Source organism: Passer domesticus, chromosome 14, assembly GCF_036417665.1.
Source record: "Passer domesticus isolate bPasDom1 chromosome 14, bPasDom1.hap1, whole genome shotgun sequence".
Classification (NCBI taxonomy): Eukaryota; Metazoa; Chordata; class Aves; order Passeriformes; family Passeridae; genus Passer; species Passer domesticus.
Window position 1 is genome coordinate 1,849,951 of NC_087487.1, and position 15,188 is coordinate 1,865,138.

General features: G+C 54.9%; 2 protein-coding genes across 5 annotated transcripts in view; both read left to right on the top strand.

Moving 5' to 3' along the window:
- The window catches only part of SIN3A (SIN3 transcription regulator family member A), a 33,702-nt gene extending 30,800 nt beyond the window's left edge, over positions 1–2,902 (top strand). For all 3 annotated transcript variants that reach the window (XM_064389712.1, XM_064389710.1, XM_064389711.1), the window contains exon 21: positions 308–2,902. In XM_064389712.1, coding sequence (XP_064245782.1) covers positions 308–538 — 231 coding nt within the window. In that variant the 3' untranslated portion in view covers positions 539–2,902. The remainder of the gene's footprint in view (positions 1–307) is intronic.
- Positions 2,903–3,794: 892 nt separating this feature from the next.
- MAN2C1 (mannosidase alpha class 2C member 1) lies at positions 3,795–14,979 on the top strand. 2 transcript variants are annotated; one of them, XM_064388842.1, is made up of 26 exons: positions 3,795–3,906; positions 4,340–4,465; positions 4,942–5,065; positions 5,287–5,357; positions 5,500–5,677; positions 6,145–6,334; positions 6,684–6,790; positions 7,776–7,886; positions 8,235–8,327; positions 8,437–8,553; positions 8,986–9,081; positions 9,383–9,528; positions 9,973–10,096; positions 10,257–10,378; positions 10,896–10,981; positions 11,447–11,617; positions 11,904–11,986; positions 12,168–12,262; positions 12,385–12,489; positions 12,680–12,836; positions 13,156–13,299; positions 13,374–13,483; positions 14,032–14,111; positions 14,238–14,383; positions 14,540–14,643; positions 14,718–14,979. In XM_064388842.1, the coding sequence occupies exons 1-26, from the start codon at positions 3,815–3,817 to the stop codon at positions 14,833–14,835; spliced, it is 3,096 nt and encodes a 1,031-aa protein (XP_064244912.1). In that variant the 5' UTR covers positions 3,795–3,814; the 3' UTR covers positions 14,836–14,979. The 2 variants fall into 2 exon arrangements, with proteins under 2 accessions (XP_064244912.1, XP_064244913.1); XM_064388843.1 differs by lacking the exon at positions 3,795–3,906 and having other exon boundaries at positions 4,406–4,537.
- Positions 14,980–15,188: the final 209 nt, after the last annotated feature.

Consider the following 15,188-nt stretch of genomic DNA (forward strand, 5'->3'; position numbering starts at 1 on the left):
AGGGACTCAATCTGAGCTGGGCATGCAACTTTCAGGCTCCCACTGGATATATTCCATGTCCCCAGCCCATGAACTGTTGTGCATAAACTTTTTATATTTCTGAGCTCATTTTGCCACGTTTTTGCTTGGAGAAGAGACTCTGGGGGGACCTTCTTGAGAGCTTTCCCTCTGTCATTAGTCCAGTGCCTGCATTACAGGTTCCCTGTGTGAGTCCCTTGCCTGTGTCACCCAGCAGCCAGGCTTTGTGTTATGCTGCACTCTGGGGGCCAGAGCTGCCTTTTCCTAACACCTCTCCCTGTTTCTGCAGTCCCACGAAAGGGTGAGCAAGCGGCTGCACCAGCGGTTCCAGGCCTGGGTGGACAAATGGACCAAGGAGCACGTGCCCCGTGAAATGGCAGCCGAGACAAACAAGTGGCTCATGGGTGAAGGCTTGGAGGGCTTGGTGCCCTGCACCACCACCTGTGACACAGAGACCCTGCACTTTGTCAGCATCAACAAGTACCGCGTCAAATACGGCACGATATTCAAGACACCCTAGGAGTCCCCGGGGCGAGGCAGAGCCCGGGGGATGTGTGTGTGTGTGCGCATCCAGGGAAGGAGGGAGATGCCTTTCTCCCCTCACTGTGTATCTCCGTCACATGGCCACTTGACTAGTGCGTGGCTGGTGCAGCCTGTCCCGGCGGGATTCCCCCTGGGGCCGTGGATCTCCGCCCGGGGCCGTGGGCTGCCGGCCCTTTTTGGGCAGGAAGGACCCTTCTCTGAACTGAGCCATCCCAGAGAAACACCACGAGCTCGTACACACCAGCAGCGTTGAGGCTTTGACTCCCCGAGGGAGGCCCTGAGCGGCAAGGGAGGGGAGCGGGATGCTCTCCACCACCTTGTGGATGTGTCCCCGAAGTCCCCAGGTGCCTGTCACCACCGGATTCTCCTCTCCTGGCGGGCTCCAGGGGCAGCACGCCCCGGGTTCCTCTCGCTCCCTCCCCTCCTCCCAGGCTGGACTCACCCTGTGCAGATCGGTCTGTCCTTTCTAGTGCCAGTGGAACTGTTTTATTTTTATTTTGGGTTTTTGGTTTTGTTTTCCTTTTTTTTTTTTTTTTTTGTACCTGCTTGTTTACTAGTCTCTCCTAGTGCCATGCACCAGCTTTTCACACACATGTACGTACACACACACAGCAGAGAACAACACGATTTTAACATGTTCCCCTCCTTTTTTGTAAATAAATGTACAAATTGTCAATTTTTTTGGTTTTTTTTTCTTTTGGTTTTTTTTTCTTTTTTTTTTAATTAAAGGAATTATGCTTGATGTGCTAGCATAACTGTACTAGCTTCTTGTGTACCATAGTACCAGGTGGCTTGAGAATTAGTACCGACAGACAGACCGATGGAGACATTTATTACACTTTTTACCAAAGGGAGTTATCATTGTAGTGCTTTTGTGTGGAAACTTTTTTCTCCTTTTTTTGTAAATAAAAAAAATAATGTCTTTGTTCTTAACTGGAGGAAGACACTCGCTCACCCACAGCCGTGTTCCTGGTCTGAGAGGCACTGTTCCAGCATGCAGCTTTTGGGGTGGGAGAGGGGAGCGGGGAAGAGGGAGGTGTAATCCAACCCCTTTTCTGAGGCTGGCAAGAGGAAACAGCATTTGGGGGTTAAACAACTGAGGTATAAGCAGCCTGAAAGAAATATAGAGTATATAATTTTAACTTTTTTAAATGTTTGGCTTTTTCCTGGTGGGTAATTTTTATCCACCTTATCTTGCAGCTCCAAGGATCTTCGCTTTTGGGAAGTGTTGCTGAGCAACTCAGCTGGGGCTGATTGTGCTGATGTATTTTTTCCCTTTCTGTGTTGGAGAAAACATCATGGGAAATACCAAGCCAGTATTTGACAGAGCTGCTGTGCGTGTGTGAGCGCGTGTGTGTGGGCAGGAGGAGGAGGAGGGACTGGGGGGGCTCGGTGCATTTCACTCCAGAAATCCACATATGGGGATATGTATTTTTTTAAGTAGAGAAATCTAACACTGGCAGATATTTAAAATGCGGGGGAAGATTCTGAATTTAAAAATAAAGTCAGCACAGACTTTGTAAGCCACGACAGCCACCACTGCACTGTGTCTCCTCAAAAGGAGGTGGCTTTCCTAGCAAAAATCCATCCTGCACACCTGGATTGGCTTCCATCCCCTGGACAGGGAGCCACGAGCAGGGCTTGCCACGACTTCAGCCCCTCCCAGGGACTCACTGTGTTTTGAGACACCAGGTTCACAGACTCACAGAACAGCCTGGGCTGGAAGGAGCCTTAAATATCATCTAGTTCCAGGTTCTCTCCAGCCACCACAGCTCCTTCCCTGGCGGGGAGCAGGGCTGGAGGGGACACCTGGAGCCGGGGTGGCAGTCACAGGCAGCCAATGCACAGCAGGCAGGTCTGGAATGGGAGCCTCCTGTGGAGAAGAGGGAGAGAAGCAAGAGCCCAGCAGGGCTTTTCACACTTTGCTAGCAATAAATCACCCGTCTCCTTTCTCCTTTGCTGTAACCAGGCAGTGGGGCTCTCATGTGTCCTCTTCCATTCCAAAGGTGTCACACACGCTCCCCTATTATTTCCCCCCTTTTTTTTATTGTGGTGTAGGCTCAAGGTGATGTGGAAGGGAAAATCTTCGGTGGTTTAGACTTCTGGCCAGCTTGGCAGTAGCAGCTGCTGCTGCTTGGTGGGGTGCTGTGCCAGGAGGGCGCTGTGCCTGCCTGTCCTGGGACACATCACAGGGAGACCTCTGCCTCTGGTGCTCCATCTGACATCCCAGCTCTGCTCCCAGCCTGCACAATAGCAGAGGTTTGAATATTTTTTTTCTAATTTTCTTTTAATTTGATCTTGCTTTTTATATTCTGTAACGTGATCCTCGGCCCACAACCCATGTGATTTCTATACCGATGTTGTAAACTGTAGAGCAGTATTTCCATTAAAACATCAGGGCTGAGCATCGTGTACAGATTCTTCCTTCCCTCCTGATGATAATGGCACTTTGGGGCGATTTGGAGGACATGGAGAGGAGGGTGCAGGATTGCTTAGGCCGAAGGACAGCGATGAGGGGGGTTCTGCCTTCACTGCACCCAGGGAGCGCTCAGGGTGGGATAAGAATCTCCTCCCAAACTTGACAAGCAAACACGGAAGCGTCAGAGACACAACCATGGTCACAAGGAGCTCTCAGCAGAAACCAGCAAAAAACTTGTCCCTTCCCTCATGAAACCTCCCTTAGGGCTTCCGAGCAGCCACCGCCAAGCATTCAGCAGCAAAGATCAACTCATGTCTTCAGCAGGGAGAGCTTGTGAGGACTCACCCGCACCAACACCTCTGAGACACGAGCTCCGAGCCCAGCACGGGCACAGCACCACCGAGACCCGCTACTCACGTGGGCCCGAAAGACTCTCCCACTCGAGCCGGCCCGAACTCCTGCGCCACGGCCTCCTCGTACGGGATGCGCCGCGGAGGGCGATCCCCGGGGCCGGGCGGGCTCCGTGCTCCGGGCTCCGGGCTCCGTGCTCCGGGCTGCGGGCTGTGGGCTCCGGGCGGGCTGTGGGCTCCGGGCTCCGGGCTCCGGGCTCCGGGCTCCGGGCTAGCTCCGGGCTGTGGGCTCCGGGCGGGCTGTGGGCTCCGCGCTCCGGGCTCCGGGCTCCGCGCTCCGGGCTCCGGGCTCCGGGCTCCGGGCTCCGCGCTCCGGGCTCCGGGCTCCGGGCTCCGGGCTCCGGGCTCCGCGCTCCGGGCTCCGTGCTCCGGGGCTCGGCCGCGCCTGCGCAGCGCGGGGCGGGGCGGGGGCTCGGCCGCTGCCATGGCCGCGATCAAGAACCGGCGGACGGCCCTGGAGCGAGTGGAGAAGTTCCTCTCCGACACCTACTTCACCGACTGCAACCTGCGGGGCAGGTGGGCGGCGGGGGGACTCTCCGGGACCTCCCCGGGGCGCTGGCCGGGACGGGCTCCGGTGCGTCCCCTCAGGGTGGGGACGCTGCGCCGGGGCGCTGCCTGCCGTGGGTGCGGGGACTCGGTTTGCTCAGTGGACTCACGCTGAGGGGACACATCTCACACACACAGACACACAGACACACAAACACACACAGACACATTGTCACTCCTTCCTTGGTCGGCATGGAGGGCTGCCCCTGGGCACCCCGGCAGAGCCCCTCAGCCCTGCCCTGCCCACCCGGGCTCAGCAGGGCCCTGTGTCACTCAGCGATCTGTTCACATCACTGAGGTGCTGGGTGGCGGCAGGGCGATTCAGCCGTGCTGTGAAAGCTCTCTGCACCACCCCGGGCTAGCCCGAGCGGGACTGATGTGTCCTGGCCGTCTCCCACCACAGGCTCTTTGGGGATCGCTGTCCGCCGGCATCGCTCTCCTACTTCCAGACTCCGCGGCGCATCCCGTACGAGGAGGCCGTGGCGCAGGAGTTCGGGCCGGCTCGAGTGGGAGAGTCTTTCGGGCCCACGTGAGTAGCGGGTCTCGGTGGTGCTGTGCCCGTGCTGGGCTCGGAGCTCGTGTCTCAGAGGTGTTGGTGCGGGTGAGTCCTCACAAGCTCTCCCTGCTGAAGACATGAGTTGATCTTTGCTGCTGAGTGCTTGGCGGTGGCTGCTCGGAAGCCCTAAGGGAGGTTTCATGAGGGAAGGGACAAGTTTTTTGCTGGTTTCTGCTGAGAGCTCCTTGTGACCATGGTTGTGTCTCTGATACTTCTGTGTTTGCTTGTCAAGTTTGGGAGGAGATTCTTACCCAGCAGTGGGCAGACAAGGTGCCACTGTTGGTTTCTCTGGGGGTCCAGAAGGGCACAGGTTAAATCAGGTTTGTGAATCCCATCAAACTCGTGGGCTGTCCCCACTCTGGTTTTTCAGTGGAGGGCTCTGAGGAAGCGTGCTTTCTCTCGGGAGAAGGTCACACAGTGGACTGAGGTTGCTGCCTGCTCTCTTCCAGATGGGAGACGTGCTGGTTTAAGGTGGAGCTGAGCATCCCCCCGGCGTGGGCAGGGCGGGAAGTGCACTTCGTCTGGGAGAGCGATGGGGAGGGCATGGTGTGGCGAGATGCCCAGCCTGTCCAGGTATGGAGACACGGATCAGGGGCGTGCCAGGTGCCCTGCTGTGTACACAGTGGTGACCTTTGGCACCCCTGAAATGTTCTGTGATACCTGTTCTTGTGCCAACAATTATCCCACAGCCTGTAGGACCAGCCCCTCTGTCCAGCTGGACTTTGGGGTGTCTTATCCTGCCCATCCAGCCTGCTGTCATGGACCTGTGCTGAATGTGCCATCTTCCTGTGCAGGGATTGACCAAGGAAGGTGAGAAGACCAGCTACATCCTGACAAGAAGCCTGAAAGAGTCAGAGCCCCACAGGTGGGTGGTCAGGCAAGCCAGAGCCCCCCACTGCTGGGGGACCTTGGTGTTATTGGAAGCCAAGAGGCCAAGGACACACACATCCTTGTCTGTGTCCTGGTGCCTGTGACTGCTCCCTGATGGTTTCCTCCTGTCCCCACAGCCTGACACTGTACGTGGAGCTGGCCTGCAATGGGCTCTTTGGAGCTGGCAAGGGCAGCATGATAGCCCCTCCAGACCCAGACAGGAGGGTTACCCTGAGCAAGGCTGAGCTGGTTGTCTTCAACAGAGATGTCTATGAACTGCTGGTGGATATGGAAATACTGCTGGACATGGCTCAGGTCTGGGAGCTCTTCTTCCCTTCTTTCACCTTTTCCTCAGCTTCACGCATCTCCTCCTCTGGCTGTTCTGTGACCTGAGACCTTGGAGGAGAAAACGTTTGCTGCTTCTGCTTTAGCACAATTGACACTGTCTGGGTTTGATGATCCTTCTGGGTCCCTTCCAACTCAGGATATTCTAAAGTAGGAGAAAGCTGAATTGAGAGAAGCCACAGGTGTTTTTTCATCCACTTTCTGCTCCAAAGCAGGATATGTTAACCAAGGTCCCCTGGAATGGGCATATGTGGAACCTGGAATTGGAAGGCATGTGAGAAAAGGCAAAAGGCTGTGCTTGTGAAGCAGAGACATGGTGTTTACCTGTTATGACTGCCTGAGACAGATGTTGAAAGGAGGTAGCAAGTTCTCCTGGAGGCAGGTGACATCTGAGCTGGTACAGTGGCCAGTCATACTTTTATCCCTCTCAACCCCAGCTCCTCGGGGAGGAAAACCAGAGGAGTTTCCAAGCACTGTACACTGCCAACCAGATGGTCAACGTGTGTGATGTTACGGACCCCTCCACCTTCCCTGCTGCACGTGGCCTGGCTGCAGCCATCTTCAGCCAGAGGAACGGCGAGAGCCAGCACACCATCCATGCCATGGGGCACTGCCACATCGACTCTGGTGAGAGCAGCACAGCACTCCCTCTCCTCTCACCTGGAGGCCAGGGGGAGCTGCCCAAGGGGAGAACAGGCTGCCCTTGGGCTCCAGGCACAGGATACCACGCCTTGAGAGGAAGGAATGGGCTCTCTCTGCTGCCACATTGCTGGTTTGTCACTGGGGCAGTGTGGGTCTGTTCCCTTTGGAACACTGATGGAAATGGGCATGAGGGATGAATTACAGCTTGCTGTCTTCCACCTGTTGGGCTTCAGCCCTCGATTTCCCATCCCAGGAGGGGTTTTAGAGAGGTTCCAGCTCTGTGGGGAGCTTGTGTTAGGTAATAACCGTGGTGGGGCCATGCCTGTCCCTGCAGCCTGGCTGTGGCCCTATGAGGAGACCATCCGTAAGTGCGCCCGGAGCTGGGTCACCGTGGTCCATCTGATGGAGCACAATCCAGAGCTCACCTTTGCCTGCTCCCAGGTGAGTGATCTCCCTCTGGACACCCCTCCTCTGCTCGTGGCTTGTTGCTTCTCCAGCAGAAGGAGGTCGGGGGATGTAACTGTCGAGGCTGTTTTGGGTCTGGGGTCTTCAAGGAGACAAGAGCAGCTGTCATTTGCTATAAAGTTGTTTATTGCATGAATACATCAGTCTCGAAGGCAAAGAGTTCAAGGTGTTAAAAGTCCATGCTAAAGTATTAAAATCCATGCTAAAAGCTTTCTGGCATAGAATCCCAAGCAAGAGCTGCAGCTGCAACAGCTGCTCTCTGGTATAGAGTCCCAGGCTTTGTGCAGGAACAGCAGCAGCAACCACAGCCTTCTTTCTTCTTGTCTTCTTCTTCTTGTTCCTTTTAATACAGGGGGATTTTTATACACAAAACAGCCAATCAGCTAAAAGCACGATTCTAAAACATTCTTTCAAAACCAATCTAAACTTAATTCTAATATTTGAATGTAGTACGAAACTAGTGTCAGTTCTTACCTAAAAAAACTATGTAGACAATATTATCTATTTACGCAAATATACCATCTGTTATCTTACTTAAAATTTACATGTATAAGTTTATCTATTAACATGAATACTTCTGTCTGTTTACACATGTAGTTCTGTCTGTTCTGGAGACATAGTCAAAGTTCTGCTATGTTTTTGATATGTCTGGAGCTAAGTTACTGAACTTTAAACTAGGCCTTAGGGCCTTTACTAGCTAATACAGTTCTTAAGGTACTTAAAATATATTTCTATTTACTTAAAACTGTAACTTGCACTTACTTAAAACTTAAACCTACACTTCTGCTTCATATCTATGTGGCTTAATATATCTTAATTTCTCAAAAGACTTCAATTCAACCCCTGCATCCATCCCTCTCTCTGAGGAGCTCAAAGAGGCTTGCGTTCCACCACGTAACAAAGCAGAAATGCTGCAGGGAGAGGGGTGTGGGGAGCTGGGGCTGATCCCTGTGCTCTGCAGGCGCAGCAGTTCGAGTGGGTGCGCAGCCGCTACCCCGCGCTCTACGCGCGCATTCAGCACCTCGTGGCCAGGGGACAGTTCATTCCTGTGGGAGGCACCTGGGTGGAAATGGTGAGTAGCATGGCGAGCCTGGCTTGCCACAGCCTCCTTGTGCCATGCTCTGGGGGCAGGCCTGACACTGCAGGGGAGAGCAGAGCCTTTGCTGAGCCTGTCTGGTCGGTGATGGTCTCCAGGCCATCTGTCTGAAGTGTCCAGCCTGGCAAAAGTACAATTCTCCCAAATCATTCCCTGAGAAAGGAGCTTGGGACTCCCTAGGGTGTTGCTCCTTTTCCCTCTGCCGAGCCCTGCTGAGGTTCTCCCCACGATCTGCCAGGTCAGGTGGGTGGGAATGGGGCTCTTACAAGATCTCTCCTTCCCTGTGCCTGGCTTTCCTCATGGACTCCCTGTGCCTTCCCCCAGGATGGGAACCTGCCCAGCGGGGAGTCCATGGTGCGGCAGTTTCTGCAGGGACAGAGGTTCTTCCAGGAGCAGTTTGGCCGGATCTGCTCAGAGGTACTTTTTGTTTTCCATCACGCCTTCCCTGCCCACCATCTCCTTGCAGCCCTTGCTCTTTGTGAGGTCGGGCTGACCTGTGTGTGTCCCTCTGCTGCTGTGCCCGCAGTTCTGGCTGCCAGACACGTTTGGGTACTCAGCCCAGCTGCCCCAGCTGATGCGTGGCTGTGGCATCCAGCGCTTCCTCACGCAGAAGCTCAGCTGGAACCTGGTGAACTCCTTCCCGGTGAGCTGTGCTGCCTTCTCCCCTGGGGATGGACTGTGGGTGCTGGAGTCTTCTGCAGGGCTGGACCTGTTGGTTCCACAGTTCTTCAGTTCACCTAACACAGGCCCTGCTTCCAGAAGCCACTAGGTTTTGGTGGCAGTGATGTCCTGCCAGGCTTTAGGAGAGAGGAAGGACGTGATTAGAAATCCCAGCCAGGCCCCTGGCCTAGATATTCCCTCTGCTTCCAGACAGGAAGCTGTGACTTGTGTGCAGGTCCAACAGACAGCAAATCCAGCCCCTGCCCTGGTGGCATTCCCTGTTCTTGTCCTCTCCTTGAACTGATCCATCAGGGCATCCTGCACCTCCCTGTAGAGAAAGTGAAGGCCCAGTGTGAATCCTGAAGAGGCTCTGACATGCTCTTGTGCACCACATTTTCCCTTCTCTCCCCTCCAGCATCACACCTTTTTCTGGGAAGGCATTGACGGTTCCCAGGTCCTGACCCATTTCCCCCCTGGTGATTCCTATGGGATGCAGGGGCGAGTGGCAGAGGTGAGTGAAGTTGCCAGACCTGCATTGGAAGGGCAGTGCCAGCCCCCTGAGGCCAGCTGTGGGGCTCCTGGGAGAGGGCACTGCCTGGGAAGGGAGCAGGATATCTGGGAGCATTGTTGGACAAAGGCTGCTAGGGTGCCTGAGTCCAAGATGTGCCCATGCCTGATTTAGGCACTTTGGGTCAGGGAAGAGGAGCAGGACTGGGCTTTTCACCCTAAAGACTGACCTGGCTTTCTTGTGTGGAGCTGTGGGAGCTGGGGCTGGCTGCCAGGGGATTGCAGCTGCCCAAAAATCCCTGCAGATGCTGAAAACAGTGAAGAACAACAAGGACAAAGGCCGTGTGAACCACAGCGCATTCCTCTTCGGCTTTGGGGATGGAGGAGGGGGACCCACGCAGAAGATGCTGGACAGGATGAAAAGAATGAGTAACACAGATGGGCTGCCCAGGTGAGAGCAGAGCTCCCACCCTCTCTCCTGGCAGGGGCATCTGCTTTGAGCCGGGCCTGGCCTTTGGCAATGCCAAAAGAAAGGGAGAAGGGCAGGGAGATGGGCAAGCAGAAGGCTGGGAAGGATTTTCAGGGGATGGAATCTCTCCATCAAGAGCTGTAAGAACAAGTTCACAGGGCAGCCGTGGACTGCTTGTGACCCCTCAGGAGAGCTGTGGGGTGAATGGCCAGCACAGCAGCTGTGCCTGGCAGTCACCACCTGCCTGGGGCATGTTCACGGGAGAGGGACAGGCTCACAGGAGAGGGGTGGGAGAAGGGTGAGGGGAATACTCTGTGTGGTTGTGTTGCAGTTTTTGAGGCCTGTCACCTTTCCAGCCCAGATGCACCATTAGCCATGTCACAGGCTTCTCCCCAGCTCATCACTGTCTGTGTGTCTGTCCCACAGGGTGCAGATCTCCACCCCTGACCAACTCTTTTCTGTCTTGGAGAAGGAGTCATCCCAGCTGTGCACCTGGGTGGGAGAGCTCTTCCTGGAGCTGCACAATGGCACCTACACCACGCAGGCCCAGGTGAGGGTCCCGCTCCCAACAAGGGGGCCATGCAAACTCACAACACCTGCAAGCAGCCAATCCTCCTGCACTGGAGCTGGGATTCTGCTGCTGGCGTGAGAGTTCCACTCCCAGCTACCCATTTCCTGAGCATCTTCCATCTGTCCTTAACTGGCACCAGATAAAGAAGGGGAATCGGGAGTGTGAGCGGATTCTCCATGACGTGGAAGTGCTCAGCAGCCTGGCTGTGGCTCAGGACACAGCGTTCCAGTATCCTGCCAGCCAGCTCCAGCAGCTCTGGAGGTGAGGGAGTGTAGGAGCACTGGTGGTACTGGGGCAGAGTTCAGTGCTGCAGTGCTGTGTGTACACAACCCCTGCCATAAACTGATCAGAAATCTACCTGGAAACAATTTGTTGCTTTGCTTGGCTTGTCTGCTGAAAGATAACTCCAAACCCTCACTGCTCCGCTGTCTGCAAGCTTCATTTCTTACCGAAGCTGCTTCCTACCCAGTTTTGGCTTGTTTGAGCTTGTGCAACAAGGTATCTCATAGCCCTGAGGGGTAAAAACAAATAGCTCTTACTGCCCGTGGTTGTGGTTTACTGAGATGACAGCTGACAAGCCCTAACATAAAGGGATTTAAAGGATGCTGTGGAAAAAACCCTTTTCTCTCAAGTGTTGGGTAACGGGGGAATAAGGAACAGTAACTAAGTTTGTCTGTCTTGCAAACAGACTCTTGTTTGAGAGAAGAGCTTGTTCTAAGCCAGCACAAGTCTGGTGCTCTCTGCCACTTTCTTCCCTGGTTTCTGGTCTCTGTTTTAGGTTATTGCTGCTCAACCAGTTCCACGATGTCCTGCCAGGCAGCTGCATCCAGCTGGTGGTTGAGGATGCCCTACAATACTACACAGGTGAGCAGGGAGTTTGGCTAGGAGGGTGCTCACCTGTGGGAGCAGGTCCTGCCTGGTGGGGCTGTGGAGAGGTTCCAGCCCTGGACTGCCAGGGCCAGCTCAGCAGTCATGTCTGAAATAGTGTTAGATTAGCAGGGGAGCCAAGGGATTGAGAACCATCCCAATTTATTGGCTTTTCTGCTTGCTGCTGGCGTGCCAGGATAGACTCCCACCAAGGTTTGTTTCTGCCTGCCCAGGGGTGTTTGCAGGAGCTTTGGTAACCAGAATTTTCCAGCTGAGCTGGCACAGCTCATTGTAATCTTGTAATAACAAAGTTCAGAATAATTATACACTTGAATCACTAATAGATAATAATAATTAATGATAATTAGCAATTGTAGCTTGGAAGGAGATAAAGTGTGTGTACATTGCACGGGGAGTGCCAGAAGCTCTCTCAGAGCCAGCTCAGGCCCTTTTGTTTTGCAGAGATCCGCAGGGCTGGTGCTCAGCTGCAGGAGGAGGCTGTGCAATCCCTGTGCAGGGATCTGCTGCAGCCCGGGGCATGCAGCACCCCAGGCACCCTGGTGCTGAACACGCTGTGCTGGGAACGCACCGAGGTGATCTCCAGGCCTGGGCCAGACGGAGCAGAGACTTTGGGTATGTCTGACCTGGGGCAGAACTCTTGTAGCAGAGCTCCTTACAGGGGCAGGGAGAGCTAACAGGGAAATACTCTGCCTTTCCCTCCCCTGGGGAGGGTTTTATTGACTGTTCCATTTGTTCTTTGGACAGCTTGAAAGGGGATGAAGTCCTCTGAAGGATGCATGAAGAAGAGGAGGGTATGGGAGGAGGCGGTAGATGTGACATGACAGCAGCAGGGCAGCAGTCATGTCACGTGGGGTTCAGTCTGGGGCGAGTGTTGGAACAGAACCTCTTTGCTTTCCAGCTCTGGTGACAGTCCCCAGCATGGGCTATGCCCTAGTGCAGGAGCCATTTGTGCCTCCTCAGCCTGTGGCAGTGAGGAAACAGGTGAGCACAAGGCAGATTTCCTCAGGTCTGTGTTCCCCACGTCAGAGGTTGTTTGAGGAGAAATCAGGGTTAGGGTTGAAAGGAGGAGAAATCTAAGGAATCCACATATTAAATTTGCATTGGAGGCACTCAGCTCCCACAGGTGTGGGTCTGTGACACCTGTTTCTGGCCTTTTCCCAAGGAGGATGGCTCCATTACCATGGAGAATGGGGTAATTGCTGTCTGCCTGGACACGATGGGGCACCTGACCTCGCTTCAGCTGCTGGACTCAGGGAGGTCTGTGTCACCCAGCTCCTGGCCCTGAGCTCCTCAAACCTCTCCCAGGACTCCTCACTGTGCACCTTTCTCCACTGCCAGTTCTTCTGATGCTGCTGTTCTCCTGTTCCACTTTCTTTCAGAGAGTCAGTCCCAGATGGCTGCTATGCCAACCAGTTTGCACTCTTTGATGATGTTCCCCTCTACTGGGATGCCTGGGATGTGATGGACTATCACTTGGAAACCAGGTAGAGGAGCAGTGCATGCAGCACTTGGGTTTTGGCTTTGCCCTGAGATTCTTGCCTCCCTGTCAGTCCTAACTGTAAGAGAGCATTCACTCTGGAGAAGTGAGTGCCTGCTGTGTGGGTGGCTGCGTTGGGATTTGGAAACCTGGATCTACCAGGCTGAGACTATCTCTGCCTTCATTCCTGTCTCTAGGAAGCCAGTGACAACACTGCTGAAGCCTCTGGAAATCACCCAGGCTGGGGGCCTGCGGGGAAGTGTGAGGTTCTCCCTGCAGGTCGGGAAAAACAGCACCTTAACCCAGGAGATCATCCTGGATGCCATGTGCCCCTACCTCCGCTTCCTGACCCAGGTTTGGCCCCAGCTCTGTGACACTAACATCCTGTGCAGCTGGGAGCTGGGGAGCTGAACCTTGTGCCTGAATTATATTCCCCCTCCCTGGTTTCTTCCCTGGAGTCCCCTGCTGCCTGTCCTCCTCTGCAGCAAGCAGCCCTAGGCTGGGGGTCCCGAGGGCCATGGGTGGAAGTGGGACCCACCAGTTCATCCGTGTCGAGACTCTGGTGTGTTTTTGTTGTAGCTGACGTGCACTGGCTGCTGCACACCAGGACACGAGAAGTGCAGTGTCTGCCTGTCAGTCCCCCATGGTGACATCCTTCTGCTGCCACATTTAGGTGGAGTGGAAGGAGGCTCACAAGTTCCTGAAGGTGGAGTTCCCTGTGCAGGTCCGGAGCACCAACGCTACCTACGAGATCCAGTTCGGGCACCTGCAGCGCCCAACGCACTGGAACACGTCCTGGGACTGGGCTCGGTTCGAGGTGAGCAGGGAGCTGCACAGGGAACTCCACCTTCAGGAACTCCACCTTCACTCCACCTTGGTACCTTGCTGCAGGTGTGGTCTCACAAGTGGCTGGATCTGTCTGAGCATGGCTTTGGGGTAGCTCTGCTGAACGACTGCAAGTATGGAGCATCGGCCCACAGGAACATCCTCAGCCTCTCCCTGTGAGTTAGGGATGGGTGAGGGGGCTGCTGTGCTGCTCTGCCTTCTGAGGTGGCCCTTGGAAGTCAAGGCAACACCTGCTCCTAAATGACCTTAGTTATAACAAGGAAATTGTCTAGTGGGTGGCTGTTTTCTGAGAATTTGGCTGACTTACATTATCTTAGTTAGAACTAATTCCTGTGAACTGTGCTCAAAGATAAATCAGGAGAGATCGGATTCATATTTGTAGCAGGTAGCTTTTCTGCTGCTAACCAAAACAGACCCCAGGAAGGGAGGTTTAAGGAGAGGAAAGGAACAGGAATGTTAATGTTATGGGTGCATACAAAGCCAAAAGAAACTGTCTATTTCAGTTTGACTCCATCAGCTGCAATTTTCACAGGATGACACCCCAGTTTTTTTAGCTTCTGGGACTGTCCAGGGTCTGTTTGCTGTTGCGTGTTTGCTTCCACTTGAGGGCCCAGCCTTGAGGTAGCAAGGGAAGCAGTTGTCACAGTGCTTTGGGTGACGGTGCTGCCAAGGCACTGGTCTCACTAACCTCACGTTGCCTTAGGCTGAGAGCACCCAAGTCCCCTGATGCCACGGCAGACATTGGGCACCACCAGTTCACCTACGCTGTGATGCCTCACCAGGGTGAGTGACAGAGCTGGGCCCCGTGGGGACATGCAGGGTGGGAGCTCCTCCAGTGAGCCTTGGGGTGAGCGTGCCTCTGGCTGCGTGTGTACAGAGCCTGACCAGAGAGGGGTTCTTGTGCTGCAGGTTCCTTCCAGGAGGCCGGTGTGATTCAGCAAGCCTACAACTTGAATTTCCCCCTCCACCTGGTGCCAGCCAGCTGTGCCCAGTGCCCAGCCTGGAGTGCCTTCTCTGTCAGCTCACCTGCCATCGTGCTGGAGACTGTCAAGCAGGCAGGTGCTGGGGTGGAGGATGGGAGGGCAGAGGGGCTGAGGTGCTGCTGTTGAGCAGCTCTTTCCCCCACACCGACTGGTGGTCAGGCTCAGCTGAGCACAGCAACTTGTGTTGGAGAGGCTGTGCCTGTCTCATGTGTCTGAACTCCCCCCAAGGCCGAGGACAGACCTGAGGCTGTGGTGGTTCGGCTCTACGAGGCGCATGGCAGCACAGTCACCGCCTGGCTCCAGACCTCCCTCCCCGTTAAGGAGGCGATGCTGTGAGTCCATGCAGAAGGGCTGGGGGTGTGTGGGGATGGAGATCAGTCCTTCAGCCTTGTGCTTTGTCCCCCAGCTGTGACCTGCTGGAGCGGCCGGTTGCGCAGGGCCGCCTGCGGCTGGAGCAGCAGGGCCTGAGGCTTTCCTTCACACCCTTCCGCGTGCTCTCCGTCCTCCTGCTCCGCAGCTGCTGACACCAGACACTGCCCCTTGCTGCTGCTGCAGCCGCCTGGATCAGCACTGTGAGCTCAGACTGCAGACTGAACTCTTCCCCATCCCCATCCCTGTGCAAGGCAGCAGTTCCAGGGAAGGGCACTGTGCCCCTGAACTGCACCCAGGTGTTGGAGAGCAGTGCTTGAACAACCCTGCTCCTCAGGGAAGGACTGCTGCCCACTGCCCGGCCAGGGTAGGTGGTCTTGAGTGAGTTTTGAGCTCACTTAAGTGTGGACAAAGGTGCAGACAGGCTGTGGCCCTGAACAGGTTCTGCTCTAGTCATACAGGTTTTGGGACCAGCAGCTTGCACAGTGACTCTTGTGTCACAGCCTTC

Bases quoted from the DNA above. Each gene is read 5' to 3' on its own strand.
- MAN2C1 (XM_064388842.1), top strand. From the start codon at position 3,815: ATGGCCGCGATCAAGAACCGGCGGACGGCCCTGGAGCGAGTGGAGAAG. The intron at 9,082-9,382 runs GTGAGTGAAGTT...AAATCCCTGCAG, and splicing joins TGCAGGGGCGAGTGGCAGAG to ATGCTGAAAACAGTGAAGAA. The intron at 14,384-14,539 runs GCAGGTGCTGGG...ACTCCCCCCAAG, and splicing joins TGCTGGAGACTGTCAAGCAG to GCCGAGGACAGACCTGAGGC.